General features: G+C 44.6%; 1 protein-coding gene across 1 annotated transcript in view; it reads left to right on the top strand.

Moving 5' to 3' along the window:
• RGSL1 (regulator of G protein signaling like 1) overlaps positions 1 to 18,669 on the top strand; it is an 81,112-nt gene extending 62,443 nt beyond the window's left edge. Inside the window, exons 12-21 of the mRNA XM_057728625.1 lie at positions 568 to 685; positions 1,105 to 1,219; positions 3,415 to 3,544; positions 8,446 to 8,617; positions 11,744 to 11,882; positions 12,124 to 12,248; positions 14,665 to 14,774; positions 16,526 to 16,618; positions 17,670 to 17,736; positions 18,633 to 18,669. Coding sequence (XP_057584608.1) covers positions 568 to 685; positions 1,105 to 1,219; positions 3,415 to 3,544; positions 8,446 to 8,617; positions 11,744 to 11,882; positions 12,124 to 12,248; positions 14,665 to 14,774; positions 16,526 to 16,618; positions 17,670 to 17,736; positions 18,633 to 18,669 — 1,106 coding nt within the window. The remainder of the gene's footprint in view (positions 1 to 567; positions 686 to 1,104; positions 1,220 to 3,414; positions 3,545 to 8,445; positions 8,618 to 11,743; positions 11,883 to 12,123; positions 12,249 to 14,664; positions 14,775 to 16,525; positions 16,619 to 17,669; positions 17,737 to 18,632) is intronic.
• Positions 18,670 to 22,549: the final 3,880 nt, after the last annotated feature.

Raw genomic sequence — 22,549 nt, 5'->3', positions numbered from 1 at the left:
TCTGCTGGTGTTCAGCTGGTTCTCTGTGGGAATTACTGCGTCCTTCCGTGCATTCCCAATGCATCTGTGGAGAGGGATGCACTCCACGTCTCTCTACTTCGCCGCCATCTTTTCTCCTCAGTTTTTAAGTCTTATTAATGAATGCAGTCGTTTTTGAATACCTGAAGAATCGTATTGCCCTTAGAGTGCTTGTTGGTAATCTTGGATTTCCCATCTGCCTCAGCCATTTATCTTTAATCCTTTATTCTTCTGCTATCTTCCTAAACTAAAAACGTCAAACTAGCTGCAGAAATGGAGTCCTTTAAACACTGCTTTCCCCTTAAGCACTTATCTTTGAAATTTGAATGGAACTAAACCAAGACAGTATTTGCTCTACAACTACACTTACACATAACGTAGCAAATGTGCTTTTCAGATTTTCAAACAAATTGTGGAGAGCTGAGTCTAGCCAGATTGAGAATAAGGAACCATAAGGCTCTAAGATGAAAAACAAACAAACAAACCAGCTACCTCAGAAATGGTACACAAGAAAATGATGGCTTTTCTTCTCTCTCTTACATTTTTTAGAAGAAATGCTGCAGTGTGATGCCCCTCTTATCAAAGAAGTGTCTCACATGCATCATGTCAGCACAGCGACACTGTTAATGCTCCAGGGCTATGTCATGAAATCTCTGGAAGAAAAGTGGTGAGTGTTGCTAGGTGAAGACAGTGAGTCTCTGGAGCTGCTCATTGGCTTCTTAAAGCCACGTTGGTCTCGTAATCCACTCTCATGGTTCATTGCCAGAGCCTCCCTGCAAAAGAAAAGCCAAACTTATCCTGAACCCTCTTACCTACCTGTACACACACACACACACACGCACACACACACATGCACACACGCACACACATTTCTGCTCACCTGCCTGAGTAAGGAACACTAAGTATTGATCAGGAAGGACAGGCTGGCATGAGCAAAGGATTGGAATGGTAAGAAGAGTATTTCTGAGTATCTCATCATTCCCCAAATGCCCCTTCCTCCAAAAGCTGCAATAGGTTTGCCTGGGCTGTTACCTTTTATGTGGCAGGTTTTTGCCTTCTTTGATATTCTTTGTCTCTTACTGGCAGGTTTAAAGATTACCAAGATCTGTTTCCACTTCATCCTCCAGACAAGGAAACTGAAATGCCACTAGCTTCCCCCAGGAAGCCCTCAAAGACAGCAACTTACCTGCAGGAATCCCAGGTCAGTGAGAAAGATGGTGAAGACAAGACACTGGGGCAAGGCAACCACTGCCTAGGCATTGTCGACCACATGAAAAAGTTTCACTCTTAGCTTATTTATTCACCAAAACAACTACTCTTTGGGATAGGTTTTCAAACCCCCATTTACAAAGGAGGACCCTGAGGCTCAGAGAAATTGTTGTAGTGGGAATATAAGGAAATCCCTGTCTTCACTGTCAGTGATTAGAACTAACTGAGTGATAGGTACAGGGGCTGGTCACACGGAGATCAAAATGTCAGGTTTTTGTTTTTGTTTTTTAATTGCTGAAAGCTAGTTTGGAGGACATAGATTGGCTGTGAAGCCAAGTGGACTTGATAATCCTCTCTGCACCCTTACTTATATGTCCAGTCACTGGCATAGAGGAACAGTCAGGCCTCTACTTACCTGGGTGAGCCACTTACTGTATGACAGAGGGCAGGCCTGAACACAGGTGTCTACAGACAAGCAGCTCCCAGAGAGGATGCAAAAGGCTAAAGAGCAAAGCATGCCCATTTCCTTTTTCCAGACTCATCAGTTATCTAACTCATTCTTTCTCCCATGGGAGGAGAGAAAAAGGAAAAAAAGGGAGACAGGAATGTTATTCGGGAAAGTCTCTTCATATGGTTTGAGAAAAAAAAATATATGCTCCTCTTAAATAATCACTTGCTCAATGTGTTGTAGAATTGGTCATCGGAAAGATTTGAGCCCAGCTCTGTTTGACTCTAAAGATCATGCTAAAGTATCTATGAAAATAATGCCTATGGCACTCACAGATATAGAGAACAAACTAATGGTTACCAGTGAGGAGAGGGAAGCGGGGAGGGGCACTGTGGGCAGGGGGAGGGTTATTATGGAATTATATGAAGTCATATGTGTGAAACTTTTGAAAATTGTAAAAACACTATAGAGTTTAAAGAATCTTTCATTCAATTAAAAAACAGATGTGAGAAAAAATTTGTTTAAACCCGGCAGATCCCCAAATTGTATTTGTATTATAATCACAGCTATATAAAAGTATATACACACTAGGTGAAATAAAAACAATTATATTAGAATAGTGAAAAAATAATGCCTATGCCCACTGATGCAATACCCTAGATATGAAAATGTGCTGCTCCCTCCTTTCTCCTTTTTATTTCCTCTATCTGTGAATCAACCCTATGTCAGGGTACCATGAACGATCATGTGGGAGAGTAAAAAGAATACTGCACTCAGCCTCTGGATGCTTTCCTTTAACTTCAGGTCTTCCAGTTGCTCTTAGTTAAGAAAGTATAAAAAGGATTCAGCATGTACTTAGTGCCTGCTTTGTGCCATACTGATTGACACCTACTATCACTAACCTTCACCACAACCCTGAAAGCTATTGTTTCTATCTTACACATGGAGACATTGAGACATAGATTAAGGAAATTGACCCAAATTGCCCAATTAAGGTGATGCTAGGCTCCAGATTCAAAGCTTCTGATGCTAAATTAAGTGGCTTTTGTGCTTTACCACTGGCTCTCTAAAGCCATGCTTACAATGAGGTTCCCTCTCTATAGAATGAGACAATTGAACTTGTTGGTCAACAAGATTCTTTCTGGCTCTAAGTTTATCAAGGGGTAAATAAACTGGAGAACGGTCACTGTGTATCTATTAAGATACAGATGAAGAAACATAACATGCATTTTTGTGTATTCCTGTGTGAGTATGAGGGGTGTATGAGTGTATGCATGTAATTATATTTTTCTTCTATAATGCTTAGAAATGGTTTACTCATTTCCTTATTTCTTCAACATTTCAAAATCTGCCTGAGTCATTTTTCCTTTCCTGTGAGTCATCCTTATCTCTGTCCTCTGTTTCTTTCTGTTTTCAGCTCTCACACTCCCTCTGCCAATCATGGCCTCTCAAATCTTCACTGTAGAAAGGCTGTCCTAGAAAGAGGATTCTCAACAGCCCCAGCCATACCTGGGTGAAGCCAGAACCTTCCACTTACCAGCCCCTTCTTCTGGGGAAGGTTATACAAGTTCTTTGACCTGAGTTTCCTCACCTTTAAATTGGAGCTAAAACTTATTCTTTCCAAAGGAGATGTTGTGAGGATTAAATGTAATCAATGTCAAGTTTCTGGCACATAGTAGACTCTCAGTGAACAGCAGCCTATGCTAATGAATATGTCATACTCCTTTCTCTTTTCCCAGAAGAGAGGCTGGCTGAAGATGATCAGCTTTATCAAGAGCTTTTGTAAGTACCACAGATTTATGTCTAATCCTCATAAGCACCGGGAATTTGAAGACTATCTTCACCTGGAAATACACAATAACAAGGAAAGTAAGTTACTTTTTTGTTTACTCCCCTTCCCTGTTGATATTTTAGCTACAAGGGTTAACCCAGGTAAGAAGTTGCAGAGCTTACTGCTTTGTGTCATTCTGTTATGGAACCAAACCTGGGTCTGCTCACCTACCTGCAGTACAGCCAGTCTACTGACACTGGGTTGTGGTGAAGGAAAGTACAGCCTTTACTGTGAGACATCCAACATAGAGCCAAGCAAGGAGAGTGGGCAGCTCATGTTCAAAAGTCCTGAACTCCTGTTGGCTTTTAGGGAAGGATTTTTGAAGGCAAAGTGAGGGAGAGGGTCACAGGGTACCTGATCAGCTTGTGGACATTCTTCTGATTGGTTGGTGGTGAGGTAACTGGGAGTCAGCATCATCAACCTTCTGGTTCTATCTGGTCTGGGGTCTATGTGCTGGTGGTCAGCATGCAGTTAACTTCTTTCACCTGGTGGGGGTTTTAGCATCTATAAAATGATTCAAGACTATGGCTCAGAATGTTATCTATAGCCCTTGAAGAAGAATTAAAGGTCCTTGACTTTATTTTATGGATAAACTACTATTATTTTGTCTTGCTTGACTCTTTTCCTTTGTTTCTGCATTTTCTTACTTCCCTGATTAAATTTGTTCTTTGGAACACAGGGAAGGCTTAGGAGGCTAAAGCTTTTCTACAAACAAGAGTCAGGGAACATGGGGTGGAGGGGGTTTGTCTGTCCCTGAGAAGGCCCCACAGGGTTCTGTTTGGTTTCAATGCTTGTGTTAGCCTGGGGTCTAGCACGAACTCCAGGTACTGGGTACAAAGCCAAGCCCAGTCCCACCTAGAAAGGATGTGAACCCAGTGCATTCTCTTCAAGGAGCCAGAATAGGTAGGTAATGACCAGTCTCAAGCACTTTGAGATCTCACATTTTACAAAACTACTTCCTTATGTTGTTTGTCCATAGTATAGATTTGTTCAACTACTTCATTCATTCATGCATTTGTTCATTCAACGCACTTTTTGAGAATCCACTGTGTGGCAGGCACTTTGCCAGGTGCTGGAGATACAGTAATGAATATGCAGCATATCGTCTGCCCTCATGGCACCTACATTTTTGAGGGCAAGACAGAAAATTACAGTCACAGATATTGGATCCAGATTGCCTGGATTGGAATCTGCTGCTTTCCAACTGGAGGATCCTGCATAAGTGACTTTGTGCCTCATCTGTAGAATGGAAATAATAATTGTGCCCATCCCAATAGGGTTGTTATGAGAATTAAGTGTGTTAATACATGTAAAGCATTTTAGAACTATTCTTGACAATAATAAGTGCTATAAAAGGGTTAGCGAGTAGTGAGTATTCTTGCTATTTTTATAGAATTGTGATGAATGATCCCAGTGATAACTTCAGCGAGACCCTAATTAGTCAAGGAAGAGGGTAAGGGAAGACTTCTTCCAGAAGATGACATAAAGTTGAGTTTTCAGGAATGAGCAAGTTAGGTAGGCAAAATAGGAGGGGAGAAACTTCTGGGTCTGTATAGAATCCTAAAATAAGAACGAGGATGGTGCAGTTTAGGAACTGCAATCAGGCCAGTGAACTAGAGGTTAATAAGATGGGGAAAGTGCCTGAGATAAGCCTGGAGGGGTTGATAGTGACAAATCTCATCTCCCTTGATGACTTTTGAGTTGTCCAACTCTCACTTTAACAAGCAAAAAATTTTTGCATATAAGTTTTTTTTTTATAAATTTATTTATTTACTTATTTTTTATTGGCTATGTTGGGTCTTCATTGCTGCACACAGGTTTTCTCTAGTTGTGGTGAGCAGAAGCTACTCTTCATTGTGGTGCCCAGGCTCCTCATTGCGGTGGCTTCTCATTGTGGAGCACAGGCTCTAGTTGCGTGGGCTTCAGTAGTTGCGGCACATGGGTTTAGTTGCTCCGCGGCATGTGGGATCTTCCTGGAGCAGGGCTTGAACCCGTGTCCCCTGCATTGGCAGGCGGATTCTTAACCACTGCGCCACCTAGGAAGTCCTATATAAGTTTTATGAATTGCTTCACAACCAAACATTTAGGATTTAAGAATAGCCCTTTTGTTTCTTCTTTTAAATAAAATCAGCTCAGACCTTTATGCCCCAGAATGGTGGGAAGTCTAATTTTACCCTCCTTTGACTTCCCACATCCCCAGCATTGCATGAGAGCCAACAACAGAGGTACTACTGCAGCTCAATGGGAGATCTACTTGACCAGTGGTCTTCTTTTTATTCCTATAATTTAGCCTTTTCCAGAATTGTCATGTCCTTCAATTAATTGACCTATTTATCATTATGAAAGAACCTTCTTTATCCTTGGGGAGTATTCTTTTATCTGAAATGTACTTTGATGTTGAAACAGCCACTCCAGCTCTCTTTTTGTTAGTGTTAATATAAATACATTTTTTCATTCCCTTACTTATTAACCTATTTATGCCTCACATTTAAAGTGTTTTTCGGGACTTCCCTGGCATTCCAGTGGTTGAGACTTTGCCTTCCAATGCAGGGGGTGCAGGTTCAACCCCTGGTCGGGAAACTAGTATCCCACATGCCTCATAGGCAAAGGGCCAAAACATAAAACAGAAGCAATGTTGTAATGAATTCAATAAAGACTTTAAAAGTGGTCCACATTAAAAACAAATCTTTAAAAAATTTTTAAAAAAATAAAGTGCTTTTCTTGGCACTTCCGTGGTGGTCCATGCTTCCAGTGCAGGGGGCACGGGTTCAATCCCTGGTCAGGGAACTAAGATCCTACGTGCCACACAGCATGGCCAAAAAAAATTTTTTTTTAAATAATGTGCTTTTCTTGTAGCCAGTGTATAGCTGGGCCTTGCTTAAAGAGGAAAAGCAACCTGACCAACTTAGCCCAATTGAGAGCCAATTGTTAAATATACAGAAATTTTTTGAGCCAGTTGATAAACCACTGATAGCTTGAAATCAACCATAGTGGGAGTATTTACTACAGAAATTAGCAAATAATCCAAAGTGGGTTTTCCCTTTCCTATCAGAGCCAGTTTACAAGTATACCACTGCTTCTGGGTTTTGGGGGGTTGGATTTAGCACCCTCTTTTCCCAAAATACCTGACCATCATATCAACTTCCACCGTTCCTACTTTTTTCCCTTCAAACTCAAGTCTAAGAGATAAATATAGAATGTAAAGTAGTAGAGAGGGACCTTATGTCATTCAGTACTGTAACCCTAGGACCTAGAACAGTAAGATATGAGAGGTGGTAGGTACTTGTTGAATGTTGTAGTTACCCTCCCATCCTATACGTAATAGTGCACTGAAAGGAATCCTGCTTACACCATAGGGAGCACCACGCTCATGCCAATTATTCCATTCTGGAGCTGAATTAGACCATTTTCCTAAACCAGGCAATTAACCAAGGCCTACTTGTCAGATCCTGCCCCAAACTATTCTCAACCCTGTATCCCTATGAATGGGTTTCTTTGGATATATCTTAGTCAAGAAAATTTCTAAAAAATAAGTGTCTTATTTTTCTGAGACACGGTCCAAACCTTCTAGAAGCTTCTATGCTTTTCTTTACTCATTTCTGTCTCTTTACGACTCAGTTTCTTTAATAAACTTCTTTACTCTTTGTTTTAGCATTAATTGTGTGCTGTTTGCCCAGATTACTTCTAAATTACTTCCCTGATAAACCTTGAATAAGCATTATTAGAAACACACACCCCATTTTTTTAATGAATTTTATTTATTTATTTATTTATTTTTATTGGCTGCCTCAGGTCTTTATTGCTGCACGCCAGCTTTCTTTAGTTGCAGTGAGCAGGGGCTACTCTTTATTGCAGTGCACAGGCTTCTTATTGCAGTGGCTTTTCTTGTGGAGCACAGGTTCTAGGGCACGTGGGCTTCAGTAGATGTGGCACTCTGGCTCAGTAGTTGTGGCTTGCAGGCTCTAGAGCACAGGTTTAGTTGCTCCGCGGCTTGTGGGATCTTCCCGGACCAATGATCGAACCTGTGTTCCCTGCATTGGCAGGCGGATTCTTTTTTTTTTTTTAATTTAATTTTTAAGCTCTTTATTGGAATGTAATTGCTTTACACTGTTGTGCCAGTTTCTGCTGTACAACAAAGTGAATCAGCTGTATTTATACATATATCCCCATATCCCCTCTCTCCCGAGACTCCTTCCCACCCTCCCTATCCCACCCCTCTAAGTCATCACCAGTTATTGAGTTGATCTCCCTGTGTTATGCAGCAGCTTCCCACTATCCATCTATTTTACATTTGGTAGTGTATATACGTCAATGCTACTCTCTCACTTTGTCCCAGCTTCCCCTTCGCCGCCCACCCTGTGTCCTCAAGTCCGTTCTTTACATCTGGACCTAGAGTCTGTCATACAGAGCAAAGTAAGCCAGAAGGAGAAAAACAAATACCATATGCTAACTCATATATATGGGATCTTAAAAAATGGTACTGATGAACCCAGTGACAGGGCAAGAATAAAGATGCAGAAACAGGCAGATTCTTAACCATCGCACCACCAGGGAAGTCCCCCACACACTCCATTTTTGAAAGTCCCATATGCTGTTTCTGCAGAAATGTTAGGGATTAACCTAACCGCTATGTTGATTATACTTCTATTAGTCAAGCACCAGGAAAACACCTTTCAGCACTCAATTGATTCCCCGCACCTCCCTCCCTGCCCCCGCCCCGTACAAACGTTGTCATGCTAACCTGAGCAGAACGCTTTTTAACAGCCTTTCAAATCTCAGTAAAAGGTTGAGCCCAGTGGTAGGAAATCACTATTTCAAAAAGCCCAAAGGTGGGTCCACAGTTTCCTTTTTTCATTTTGGTAATGCCCCAGTGGAAGGCTTCAGGCTTAAGTGTGACTTGATCAGACTAGATGTCCGTTCCGTTCTCTTTCTCGCTCAGATTTCTCCGCATCGCCAAACGTATCAGGACGCCCAGTCATAAATACCAGCACCCGGAGCACGGACCAGGAGAACGGAGAAGCAATCCTTGTGAAGCGCCGGATATTCGGCCACAGGATCATTACTGTCAACTTTGCCATCAATGATTTGTATTTCTTTTCTGAAATGGAAAAGTAAGTTTCCTCTCTCTCCTTCCCCTCATGGCTTTCCATACTCAGTTCCTCCCAGCAAAAACTGGAGTGGCCTGGAAGTGACACAGGGATTTCAGCTCTGCCAGGCAGGAGTCTGCATCCGAAAATCTCACTGGATGCTGTCCCTATATCCATGTCCACCATGTTTTCCTTTGGATCCTAAGGCTCCTCAGTATTCTGCAGTTCCCAATATTGAAATGCACTTGCTTATACCCAGGAAATGGAGCCATTTTTTCCTATTATTTATTAATGTGATAGAAGTCCTGTTATGTCGCACCATTGGGCCAATAGTTCTTTAGTTAAAGCAAGGAATTATAATAATAAAAATTGTGTGTGTGTGTGTATGCATGACATTAAACAGATATTTTTAAGTTAAAACATATTAATGTGCATTCACACACCTGTCAAACTTGAAGTAAGGCCAACACCATTCTAGTAATTGGAGGTCCATATATTTTTCTTGTGTAAACCATACCTAAAATGCTATCTACTATTTCTACTTTTTTCTCTCCTTATGGTGGAGGGAGAAACTATAGTTCCTGCAAAGCAATTTAATCCTTCTGGATTTTTATACTTGTTTTTTCAATGTTTTAAATTGCCTTGCCCCACCTATCTAACTTAATAGCCATTTTTTAAAAAGCAACTTGCCTTTATTAGAACATCCCAAAGCATTCAAGTTTGTTTTCACAGAAACAACAAATTCCTTTTCTTTTCATGTTCATAGTTTGTCGATTTTCATAAATTACAAATTAAAGTAACAACAGGCAAAAATATTTGGGAAGAGATATGAATAACTCTCAGTAAACATTTGCCTCAGTTAGTTACAGAAAAGGGAGAGAGTTTGTGAAAAGGTACCACCAGTGTATATGGTGGGCATGTCATCGGTATCAGGCAGTGTGTTCTTCAGGGGTGCAGGGCACCTGGTAACCCTGCATACCAGTTGTGGGTGTTTGGTGAAAAGATCTTGCACGGTACCCCAAGGAAGGATTTAGCTCAATTCCACAAATGTTTATTGATTATTTATTATTTCTTAGGCACTGCATTTAACATTGCAAATATTAAAAAACCAGCTAAGACATGTTCTCTATTCTCCAAGATCCCATAGACTAATGGTGATGGCAGACAAAACACACAGATGAAAGTTAGGAAGTAGGATGGTAGCTGTCAGGTCAAGCCCAGGAAGTACATTTAGACAACTGAGTGCTTAGGAATGGTTTCTTGGGAGACAGGTCACCTATGCTGAACTTTGAAGGATGAGCAGGGGTTAGTGAGATGTTTTTTTTTAAGTGTGCAAGGGGGAGGTAAGTGAGGAGCAGAAAAAAATACCAGAGTGAACAGCCCTTTCTGCCGCTCCTCCAGCTCCCATCACTATAATCTCCGCTTTCTCATTTGCCCTCTACAAACTATTCTCTGCACAGCAGCCCGCAGCCATTTCTCAGTGTAAACCACATCACATCACTTTCCTGCTTAAAGTGTGCCAGCAGCTTCCCATTACTGCTGGGATAAAGTCCAAACCTCCTTTCATTGCCTAAAGGCCTCTACATGAGCAGGGCCTGCCTGCATCTCAGAGCTACCTCGTGCTACTCGCCACTCGCCCCAAGCTCCGCTCTGTCCCACTCGTGCCCCTGAGCTGGTGCCCGCCTCAGAGCCTTTGCACTTGCTGCCCTCTCTGTGGGAAGAAGCCCCTGCCCTCAGGTTTTCAGATGACTGTCTTTTTCTTTCTCATTGTTCGAGTCTCAGTGCCCAACCTCTTCCCAATCACTCAAGCCGTTTTGTTGTCTTCATAGCACTCCGCTGTGTATTGAACTATTCATCTGTTTACTTATATGTTGTCTTCCTCTCATTGATTATGAGCTCTTGGAAAGCAGGACTTTGTTTACTGTGTTCTCTGCTGAATCCCTGCTCCTGGAACTCCACATGCACAGAGTAAAACCTTAATAAATGTCTGCTGATGAAATATATGAATGGACATGCAAAACAGGCTTATAATGGGAAACACTTGGTACTCTACTCTTAGGATGATTTTAAATGGTTAAGATTTAAAATGGCCTGAGAGAAGTATGCTGTGTACTTAAAATAAGGTATAACTGACAGATGTTTTGGTTAGTAAAAGAATATGTAGCTAGGAGACAGAAAGTAGAATGGTGGTTGCCAGGGGCTGGGGGAAGGGAGGAATGGGAGTTAGTGTTCAGTGGGTATGGAGTTTCAGTTTGGGAAGATGAAAAATTTCCGGAGATGGATGGTGGTGATGACTGCACAGTTGCTGTGGATGTACTTAATGCCACTGACTGCTACACTTAAAAATGATTAAACTGGTAAATTTTATTTTATGCATATTTTACTACAATAAAAAAAAATTAAGAAAAGGAATATGTTGCTTCAGAGTGGTGGTAATTGTGAGAGGGTCAGTCAGCACAGAAGGGGAAAGAAAAAGTAAGATAGCCCTTAGCTCTTGAAATAGTCAGAGGCAAAACTGATGAAGGGGCCAGGATGGGTAAAGACGGTAGGATGTGATAAATAAGGGACTTTATAGTGAAGAAATACACTTGAAGAAGCACTTAGCTTATCATCTGACATGTGGTAGGTGCTCAATTAGTATTTGCTGATAGATGAATTATGATTGAATGAATGAGGTCACAACCTGGCCCAGGACTGGCTCTTTTGTTTTTAGGCCAGAGATAGGTCTGGGCCAACCATCCTATTTATTTATTTGTTTTATTATTAATATTTTTTAGTTTATATGGGCTGTGTTGGGTCTTCATTGCTGTGCGAGGGCTTTCTCTAGCTGTGGTGAGCAGGGGCTACTCTTCCTTGTGATGCTCGGGTTTCTAAGTGTGATGGTTCTTCTTGTTGCAGAGCACCAGCACTAGGCACACGGGCTTCAGTAGTTGCAGCACACGGGCTCAGTAGTTGTGGTGTGCATGCTCAGTGGTGGCTCGTGGGCTTAGTTGCTCCACGGCATGTGGGGTCTTCCTGGACCAAGGATCGAACCTGTGTCCCTGCACTGGCAGGTGGATTCTTAATCACTGTGCCACCAGTGAAGTCCCAGCCACCCTATTTAGTCTTTCATTTTTTCCTTGCTGATTTCCTCTTACTACCTCTTTTTAGATTTAATGCTTTGGTGAGTTCAGCTCATGTGCTACAAGTCAACCGGGCATACAGCGAGAATGACGTGCTCCTAATGAAGTCCAAAATTAACATCATCCTAAAGCTCTACCTGCATTCAGAGGTCCCTCCAAGGCTGAGGGTAAGGGGGACTCCCACTCCTCTCTGGCCTTTTGCCAAGAAGCATTTCCACCACGAGAACCCTGAAAGCTCATTGTAAGGCACCTCCTAAGTCTGGATCAACCAGATGTCCTTTACCTATCAGCCCCATGAAAAACTTCTGCCTTCTGGGGAGGCAGTGGTCTTGAAAGTCCTGGGGTCCAAAAGAGGTTTTCTGCCTTCCCTGGAGCTTCTGCCAGTGACAGGCTCCAACTCTGTGGTAGGTGAACATCTCTGAGTCCCAGAAGGATGCCATCCTTGCTGCCATTACAGAGGGCCACCTAGATCGGAGCATCTTCCATGGGGCTACCATGGCTATCTTCCCCGTCATTATGTACTTCTGGAAAAGGTAACTATCTCCTTTTACCTGAGGACCATGAGGTCAGGAAAACACATTTGACTTTCTAGAGACTTTTCTGTCTTCCCCTAGCCCTCTGTTTCTGTTTCCAGTTTCAAGGGAACTCAGATAGTGTATTCTTATCCTGCTCATCCACTCTGTCCCTCACATTCTCACACTGAACACTGAATCAGAGGGTGGAAGGCCATGTAAGACTGGGGATCAGGATGCCTGGCTCCCAGCTCCCACCTCTCCCCTGGGCTTGCTTGGAATAGGTGTTAGATTTTCTTAGGTGTAGGTTCCTCACCTAAGGATGAGGATGGACAACAGCTACTTGGGAGAAATTCCGTCAAGACTAACACAATTGTGCTTGTGCTTAAGGATCCTCATGGAGGCAGTAACCAGAAAACCTTTGCTCTGTTAGGCTCAAATCCCATAATTATCACTAGGGGCACAGTTCCTAGATATTTCCATTTTCAAAAGGAGATAGGTAGTCATATTTGCATGCCATATCTCCCAAGATGAAAGTGGCAAATGTGGCAATTAACTCAAAATGAAAACATGGTGAAAAGACCAAAACACAAACATAAAACAAACAAAATGTCTGCACAGCAGATGCAATGTGAGGCCCACTGGTTCTGAACTTGCCTGCTAAGGTTTGGGCTGAGAGACTAGTCCAGGTCCTCCCAGCCGGTTATTGACTCCTGTGGTCCGCTCCAGCTCATGCCATCCACGTAGTACCTGGCAGTGCCCTGGGTGATGGTGAACAGAGGACAGCTGGCTGAAATGTTCCCAGACCAGGCTAATTGAGACATTTAGATTATTACAAGATTCTGCCTCTTAGAGGTACCCCTCTCCTATAAAAAAAAAAAATGCTGCTTTATTAAAATAGAAGTGTAAAGTTAGCTTACCCATCATCAACCTTTACTTTAAAATCTCTAAGATAATAAATTATTTACTGTAAGATTTTTAAAAATACAAAAATCTAAGATCAAGATAATCAGCTTAGCCTTTTGTTTCATTTTGTTTATTTATTTTTGTGGCCATGCCATGCAGCATGCAGGATCTTAGTTCCCCAACCGGGGATCTAACCTGTGCCCCCTGCAGTGGAAGCATGGAGTCTTAACCAGTGGACCGCCAGGGAAGTCCCCAGTTTAGCCTTTTGAACATCAATTGTTATCTAGCATTCAATTCTAGACTTGATTCTAGTTTTCCAAACCAGAACTCAATGGAAACTCACCCTGAAACTTTCTGGAGGTTCAGGAGCCCCTGAGAAATACATGCTGCTCCTGGTTGGAGTCAGTGCTCAGCTCTCCCCAGACCTATTGAGGATGTACAGAGGTGCTCAGGCAGGCTTTGCATCCCTAATCCTCATGTAGCTGGCTCTTTACTTCCTTTCCTATATACTTATAAAAAGTTTCATATTGTGCAAACTGTGTCCATGCATATTATCTCAGAGGAACCTCTCAACAACACTGTGAGGTGGGTGGGGCAAAGTATTATTATCCCTATTTTATAGATGAGGAAATTGAGGTTCAGAGTGATTAAGGAACTTGCCTAGGATCCCCTGGTAAGTGGTAAAACCAGGATTAGAAACGAGGTCTCTTGGTCTCTTAAGCACCCTAAATAATGCATTTGTGGCATGTTGGGTAGTTCATGATGAGAGGGAGACCCAGTTCAGTAAGTGGAATGCGAGAAACCAACTGTGAATGAATAGAGTATCCCTCAGGGAGGAGGAGGGAGGGCAGAGTTCAAGACACCAGAGCCAAAGCAGGATAGAAAATAAATCCAGTCTTAGCCAAGACCGACCTCCAGGAGGTCACATCCAAAGAGAGGCTAAGGGACAGCAAAGGATTAGAGGCCAGGGAGGAAGTGGTGGGGAGTGTTACAGGGCTTCTAGGGAGTGAGAGTTCCCAGGTTGCAGTGAGTCTACATGAGGAACCGGGTCTGCTCCAGGGAGAGGGCTGTTGGGAATGAGGTGAGGGAATCACAGCCCTTAATTAAGGGACAGGAAGGAAACCAAGGATCAGGTCCCTAGAGGAGGCCAGTCAGACACTGGCTGCCCCAGGTGGAGTTAGATAGTGATCTCATCTCCAGGTCCAGAGCTGAAGCAAGCACCCCAGCAGTTAGCCCTGCCCAGGCCTGAGCCCTACACATTCTTTACAGACCCCATTCACTGATGGTTCCAGAAGTCAGTCCCAAAGTACCGCCCAGACCAGGGCCTCACTGGAGCCAGGCCTGGACAAAGAGGAGGCCTCAGATGAAGGGTCTCTGAAGGCTGCACTCTGAGGCCAAGGGCTCTACTCCTCTCTGTTGGACAATCCCTTCTCTGTGAAGACTGGTCCCAACCGCATTCCCCTGAGCTCAGTGGTCCAGTCCTTTCAGCTGGTGGTTTTCTCCCTGTGACCAGAAGCCATTTTTCTCACAGGTTTTGTTCCTGGAAGGCAATCCGCTCTTACTTCCAGTACAGGGGGAAGAAGTTCAAGGACAAAATAGTTTCTCCTAAACCTGTGTACAAGTACCCTCCTTGGAGTGGAGGTAAGCTCCACCGTGACCCACAGCCCCATTCTGTAGCAGAGGAGACTCACAAAGGGAGAGCGAGGCCGGGAAGGACCAGCTGTAAGACTTCACAGAGGGTGTTTGCTGGAGGGGTGGCCATCTCATTAACTTGGCCCCCAGAGAAGCATTAACGCATATGTTACCTGTGGCTATCAGCGCTAGCAAAAGAGTACCCCACCCCTGCACTGCTCCCCGACAGTCCTCCCAGGGTGCCTGTGGACATGCGGGTCACAGACTCCGTGGTGGGTAAATGAAGCGGCGAGCTTCTTTACTGCTGTTGATGAAGCCTTCTGCTCCAGCTGTCTCCATTCAACCCCACCATTTGAAAAGCATCTATTTTACAGTGTTGAGTGAGAAAATTAAAAAGTGGATGTGGAGTATGATTTTAGTGAAGTAAATATATGTACATCTTTAAGTGTGTATGTAATGGTTATGAAACATGAGAAAGAAAAAGTATTAATAGAATTATCTCTGGGTAGTGTGACTATGAGAGGTTTATACATTTATTATTAATATATTGTATTACTGATAGATTTATAAATAAATATATACATATATATGTTTTCTTAACACAGAGCAGTTAAACTCAGCCCCTTTCCTGATACCTTCACTGAGATCAGTTCTTGAGCAAAAAAATGGGAATTTTAAAGAGAGGGAGGAGGAGGGTGCACAGGGATGTACCTGACAAGGGCAAGGCTGGATGTCTCTGCAGTGGAAATTTCAGGGAACCAAAGGTAACAGGTCTGTGAATCTGGGCACAGTACCAGCACTGGAACAAACTATGGAGAAAGGACAAGAATCTTAAAAGCAGCAAGTAACTGTCCCGTGATGGAGTTGATGGAGCTGAGTGTTCTGTTGTTTCAGCTCAAACCTGCCCCATTCTCATGTCCATTTACCCAGATACTCACCCCTGCCCCCACCCCAGCCCTCACAAACAAGCACCCCATTCTCTTCTTGGAGTGCAAATGAGGGCCCTTGAGACATCAGTCCATCTCTGGCTGGCCCGAATGGTAGGGGAAGCAAGGCTGGCCAGCTGTACAGTGTCCTGCCCCTCTGAGAGGGTCCTCACCTTAGTTTGAAACAAATCACCTACCTTTCCGGCTGCAGCCACCCCAAAGGTCAACAAACATTACTCATTACCCTTGTCTCAGCCTTGTGAAATGTCACATCAGCAGACGGAAATCAGCAATCTATTTAGTTTCTGGGGCAGAATGTCCCTATAGGTGCAAGGGCTTATTTAGGATGCTGGTGGGGGTAGGGGAGGAGGGGAGTAGTAAGAGGAAAAGGAGAGGGAGGCAGGCAGGCAGGGCAAGAAAATGATGCTCACTTCGAGGAGCCAGAAAATGTCCCTTAGTGGTCGCCCCAGAGCTTCCAGCCTTTGGCACATTTCCTACTGCTGAGCTCCAGGGAAGCAAACCCGCAAATCTTTTCTGGTGTCTGAAGTTGGAAGAGGGCAGCAGGGTGCCCTGAGCTAAGGGGTCAGGCTACTTGGGTTCTCGGCCTGGAGAGTCGTGGTGTGGGACTGAGGGACCTTGACCTTCTTGCTTCCCCTCTCTCAGCCTCACACCCCTGATCTCAGATACAGAGTTTTGGGTTTAGATAATGTTCTATCACTAACATCCTGTAATCCAAAGAATGTTCAACAGGGGCTTTCTTGCTTACTCACAAAGATTTATTTTGCTGGGTGTCACCGTAACGGTTTTTAACACACCCCCTTCTTCCTTCCCCAGGAGACCACGCCGTCTTAAGATTCACCTTGCTCAGAGGTGTTGAGTGGTTGCGGCCTCAACCGCGGGATGCAGCAGGAAGTCCAGTCCAAAACTGTGAGTTGGAGTTGGAAACCCACTGATATCAAAAGTCCACTACTCAATTAGAGGGTGACTGGAGAGCCAGCTCGGCCAGTCTCCTTCCTGGCCATGAGGAGACCAAGACCCCCAAAATGTGAAGTGCCTCTGCCACTCACAAGAGATGGGGTGAGAACTGGGTCTCCTGACTGTCCTTCCAGGGCTCTGTGCACAGCTCTCATTTGAATAATCTTATCTTCCTGATTGTGGCTGTGGAAATAGCCCCTTGAGGGGGAGTGTCTTAAGCTTCTCTATATCTCTCCTGGCTCCTCAGCCCATTTCCAGGCGTGCTGTGTGATCTTTATTAAGAGACAATATAACATCCTGACGGTTATGTTTTCATCCCACTGAGAGCACCTGCTCTCTGGAACAGGACTTCCATCCCACACTTCCTACTTCCCAGAGGCTCCTGCTACTGATCTTCTTATCCCTGTAATAAATGCTCTGGCCCGAGCTTCCCCATGTTGGGGCCATTGTCATATCCTTTTTCTTCCCCATCTTCAGCCTCGAGGAGTCAATTCCACTCCCAAGCACGAAACCTGCCTCTGTTTCTGCATGGTCTCTCCCAACAATTGTCAGCATCTCTTTCCAGGTTGAGGGATACTGCTTCTCTGTTTCTCAAAGGCATGAGATGCCAGCATGCCTCACCTGCTCATTTGTGTATGTCCCCTCGTTGCTTAGTGGGGGAGGCCACTGTAGAACATTGCCCGTGATCTATAAGATCCAAACAGCCCTGAAGTCTTGTGATTCTAGTGTTCCTCTGGCAGATTAATCTCCTTATTTTACTTCCTTTGATCTGTGAGGTCGGTATCATGACCTATGCATCCAGATGAAATGTCTCCTAGGACAAAAACAATACTGCAGCATGTAAACCAGGCCTCCTGAATGTCCCTGGAGCATCACGGCTTCCTCCTCCCTCTCCCAACTCCTTCCCTGTGGGCATTCCCTGGAAGCTGTCCTGGAATGACCCTCCAGGGAGTGCCGGTGCCATGAGTGCTGATGCATTTTTTTTCTCTGTATTTGTCTTTAGCTTCATCTAGCATCCTCATCCAGTCAAGACATGCACTCTCCGCCATGCAGCTGTATCCTGCCCCAGGGTAGGCATGGGCCGGAAGTCCTCTTCTTCAATCCAGAATTGCTTTGTCCAAGTGTACGCCGGGACATGGGGGAGAAACTTCCCGGAGACCTAGCTCCACATCCTGACACCCCTTGGCATACAGAACCAGGAAGCTGAGCTTGCTCTTTCTCAAGAGGCTTACCGTCAGGGTAGCGAGGGAAGGGTTTCTCTGTGGGTTGTTGTCCACTTCCATCAAGACAAGCACTTTTAAGAAATCGGAGCCCCTGTCCCACCTCCCAGTAGAATGTTATTGTTGGGGGAAGTGTCCTGGATGATCTTTTATTGCTAGCTTCCCTAATACTCCAGTCCTTCAGGGTAAGATATATAACATGGGAAAGAAGAGCTATTCTTCTGCTTGGCAGGATATTGGCAATAAGGATGGAAAGGATTTAAGACTGCCAGAATCTGAGTTAGCCTAATTCACTTCTGTGCAAGCATCAGAGTGGGACTGCTGGTAAGTTAGGGCTGTAGGAGAATCCACGGCGGGTCATGGAAACGGTGCCAAAAAGATGCCTGAAGGTCAAGGTTATAGACAGCTTCCTGGTTTCTCCTCAGCCATCCTACCTTCTCAGGCCTGCTGCAAGTCCAGCAGGAGCTTGGAGCTGCCCAGGTATCTTTTGCCAGTGCTGGTGCCTGGAAGACAAGCAACTTGGGAGCTCTTTGCACAGAAGGGCAATACATTGCTTTAGAGTTACATGTTCTTGAGGAGGAAGATGAGAATAAGAATGAGGCAGAGGCCCTGTCCTGAAGGCAAAGGGTTTTGGTTTTGGCCATCGCCATACTTAAAGGAAATGACAGCAACCAACCAGCAAAGAGTACAATGCCAGTTACCTCAATGCCATTGTGGTAACTGGCCACTCTTCTCTCTTCCTTCAGACCAAAATTACCCAGCACCAAAAAGGAGGAGAAGTAATCAAGTCAGACCCTCAGCTGAGGCACATCATCTCTCGGAAGCCTCCTCCCACGGACAGAAGCTTTTCTGGTCAGAAATGAAGTGCCCTGACGCCATCTGCCCTGGGAAGGTCAATGCAGTGGCAGCCCGGACACGACAGGACCGCACTGCGGTGGCTAAGGTGTGGGCAGAGGGCACGAACAGAAGCACCTCTGCCCCCCCAGTCCTGGAGGTCCTGTCAGAGATGGTATTTCCACAGCAGGTGTGTAACAGAACACCTGCCCTTGGGGTCAGGACACCTGGTTTCTAGTCTCACTCTGCAGCTGCATGACCTTGAGCAAATCGCTGACTCAAGGTTGTTGAAGAATCCCAGGAGACCTGTATGTAGATGGCATTAAACACTCTAGGAAGCAAGGTACTGTTTTTACCAGATGGGATCTTTCATTGCTAAGATCCCCCCATTCAGACAAGGACTCACACCCATTGTCTCTGCAAATCCTCACAGCCCTGTAAGTAACCATGTCTGAAATCATTTATTTTTAAACAGGTGAAGAACTGACACACAGAGAAGGTAGGATGACTTTCCCAAAATCACTAGGTAGTAAATGGCAGAGTCTGGACTAGAACACACCACTTCTGATTCTTTGGCCAGTTCTCATTGCGTGGTCACCATCTACACAACTTTTCACGCAAAAGGAATAGTTCTTCCCTGGAATTCTGTCCATTTGCCAATTAAGAGATAAAGAGACTGGGGGAAAATGTTTGACCTGAAAGCCAAATTATTGTCATCATTTTAGAGTGACTGGGCCCATTTTCTGTCCTTTGAAGAAAATCGGGAGTAAAATGACAGTCAGAATATCTTAAACAAGCCTTCCATGGCTCATTGATTCCATGGTTTGCAGGACAAGGAAAGACTAGAAAGCTTATTGGAAAATACTTTCCAATTTCCAGACAAAGTTTTCTGCTATGCTGATGTCCTTTATTTCCCAGACTTTTCTCAGGATGGTAAATGTCGAGATGTCAGGACACTGCTCACAAACACCCGGGACCATGGAATCATCTGGATGGGGCTGTGACTGTGACAGGTCCAGGAAGACTGTAGGCAGATGTGACTAGGGGAGGTCTGGATATAGGCAAGGGATGCAGAGCCTCTCGGGCCCTGGGACAAGGTCCCGCAAAGCAAGCATTCAGCATAAGGGGGGCCCAGAGGAAGGGAGTAAGACTTCCTCCTCTAACAGGGCCATTGGCCCTGAAAAGGACTTCAAGTAACAGAAGCAGTGGAAAGCATGAGACAGAAATGCAGTTCCTAAGATTCAGGCAAGAGACTAAGGCAAGGTGCCAGAAAAAGAATGGAGAAGAGCTCTTTTACTGGAACTGAGATGCCAGGAATGAGGTTGGTCAAAAAGGAACAAGAGTTGGAATATGGAACTGGAGAGGATGTCAGGCCTCTGGTGACGGATGAGGATCTAGTAAAATATTGAGTCAGGGTCACTGCCTCCCTGCCCTCGCAGTGGACTCAGGAAAGGCTGCACCTACAGACTGGCAATAGGTGGGTCCCACTGAAGGAAAAGAAAGATTGTTTAGGGGACTCATTCGAAACTGTGATCTTTGCCTGTTTCTTAATTCTCTCTCTCTGTGCACTAGGCCATGGGGGTATCCATGCACAGATATGCAAGCACACACAAGCATGTTATTTTAAAGGCCTCATGACACTTATGAGGACCACTCTGTGTAGAAAAATATTCTGCTCTTTTATTGAGTCTTGCTGATTGCTTCCCACGGTTTCTTATGCTCTCACTTCAGAGGTTCCAGATCTAGCATGTTCTAACACCAGAATTTGGTGAGCATCCCAAAGTCAGTCACCTATAGGATGCAAGCAAGTAATGTAAGCAAATGAAGTAACCCCTGAGAGATAACAGGGGGCAGTAGAGACTGTGACGAGCTGGAGAACACAGCTCAGAAGGGACAGAGACAATCAGCTGTAGCTGGCCAACGCAGTGCTTGGAGAAAAAAAATGAAAGAAAGAAAAGGAAGGAGGAAGAGAAGGATGTAGGGAGAGGGGAGGGAGAAAAAAAGGGAAAGAAGAAAAAGGAAAAAGAACAAAGAACAAGACGCTTAGAATTTTCTAACACATGCAGGTCAAACAAAACTTGGCTGTGGGTGAGCTTGGTCCACAGCCCAAGTCGCAGTCTTTGCTTTAAGCTATTTCTTTCCCTGTGAAATTATGTTTGGGTCCTGTGTCATCTTACACAGAATGGAGGAAGAGACGTCCTGACAATAGACCCACAGGGGCCACAGACCTCTAAGGAAAAGGCTGAGGAAGAAGAACCAGGTCAGGAAGCTGGTCTACTCTAGTCCCTTGTATTCATTTTCTGTTGCTACCATAATGAATGACCAGAAATTTAGATGCTTTAAAACAACATAAAATCACTATCTTACAGTTCTGTAGGTCAGAAGTCTGACTTGGGACTCACCAGCCTAATGTCAAGGTGTGCAGGACTGCATTCCTTTCTGGCAGCTCTAGGGGTAGATCCATTTCCTTGCTTCTTCAGGTTGTTGGGAGAATCCAGTCCCTGCAGTTGGAGGCTGAGGTCCTGTTTCCTTGCTGGCTGTCGGCCTTTCTTTGCCTGATTGAAAAAGCCTCCTCTCCTTAGTGGCAGACACAAGACCATTGACAACTCGACCACAGGCTAGGTTTCCACATTCATCTCTTGCCTCTCCCCATTGTGGACTCCATCCTCCAGCAACACAATTATCTAAGATGCCCCTCGCTTTCTTCTCCACTGGGTGGTAAGAGACATCACAGTGGTGATGCCCTCTAGTTATCTCCTCTCTCCTCTCACCCTTCTGTGTCTGCAACATGTTTTTCCCCCTTTTCAGAGATACCTATTTGTGTATGTGCCTCACCTCCTAGACTATATACTTTTATAGGGCAGAGACCATGTCCTATTGTTCTTCATACCTCCAACACCTAGTACCGTAGTGCACATAATAGTTGCCCCATAAATACACATTGAATGCTTGAGTAAACAAACTGTGCCAGGTGCTGGGAATGAGTGGAGAAAACAGAATATGCAGTTCATGGCTTCCCTGACCTTACAGCCAATTACACCAGCCTCATAGTCCATTAGAGTAGATGGTGCTGTTGAACAGAAAATCAAATCAGTAATCAGTACAACTGTGACCAGCACAAGAAAGAAGAAATATCAAATTTTCCTTATGAAACATTTTTGTATACCAATAACGCTTGATGCTCTCAGAACTTTCTGTTTTTCAAGGAAGCTCACATAACCTATCCAGACTAAAGGGTAACAGAAAGACAGAGGAAAAGAGTGAGAGAGCATGAGAGAGATCTGCCTTACACCTTCAGGAAGCTTTTCCGTTCTGTGTGCCTGGGAGTGATATAAATTGCACGTCTTTCTATGGGAGCGTGTCCCTCTTTTGAGTGCCTCCAAATGATCCAGGTGTCACTGCAGAAGAGAGGCGGCTCTTGTGTGCAGCACCTCAGGGGGCAAGTCCTCACCCCAGCACCTCAACCAGCACTGCATGTCATTAGCCAGAATAAAAGACGTGCATGTTCACAATCGTGGGCCTCCCACACTCTCATTAAAGGGCACAGGGAAGCAGTCTGTTGCTCCCCAGAGGGCTCCTAAGGTCACTTCCAATTCAAGAGGTTAGTGGAAATACTACTCCCCATTCTGGATCAAGACCAGGGGCTGGCCAGTGTCTTCCAGATGCTCTGGCACATGGGCCCTCCCCTGACAGACTCCAGGCCAGGAGGCCCTGCTGCCCTTCCTCCAGAGCTCCAGTTTTCCTCTGATGCAGGCGGGTTTTAAATCCCCCTGCACTCCTTAGTAACTTTGTGATCATCGGCAAATTTACTTAACCTCACTGAGTCCCG

Source organism: Hippopotamus amphibius, chromosome 3 (genome assembly GCF_030028045.1).
Source record: "Hippopotamus amphibius kiboko isolate mHipAmp2 chromosome 3, mHipAmp2.hap2, whole genome shotgun sequence".
In the NCBI taxonomy this organism is placed as follows: domain Eukaryota; kingdom Metazoa; phylum Chordata; class Mammalia; order Artiodactyla; family Hippopotamidae; genus Hippopotamus; species Hippopotamus amphibius.
The sequence above is the reverse complement of the archived record's forward strand: the minus strand, read 5'-3'. Positions and strand labels throughout refer to the sequence as shown.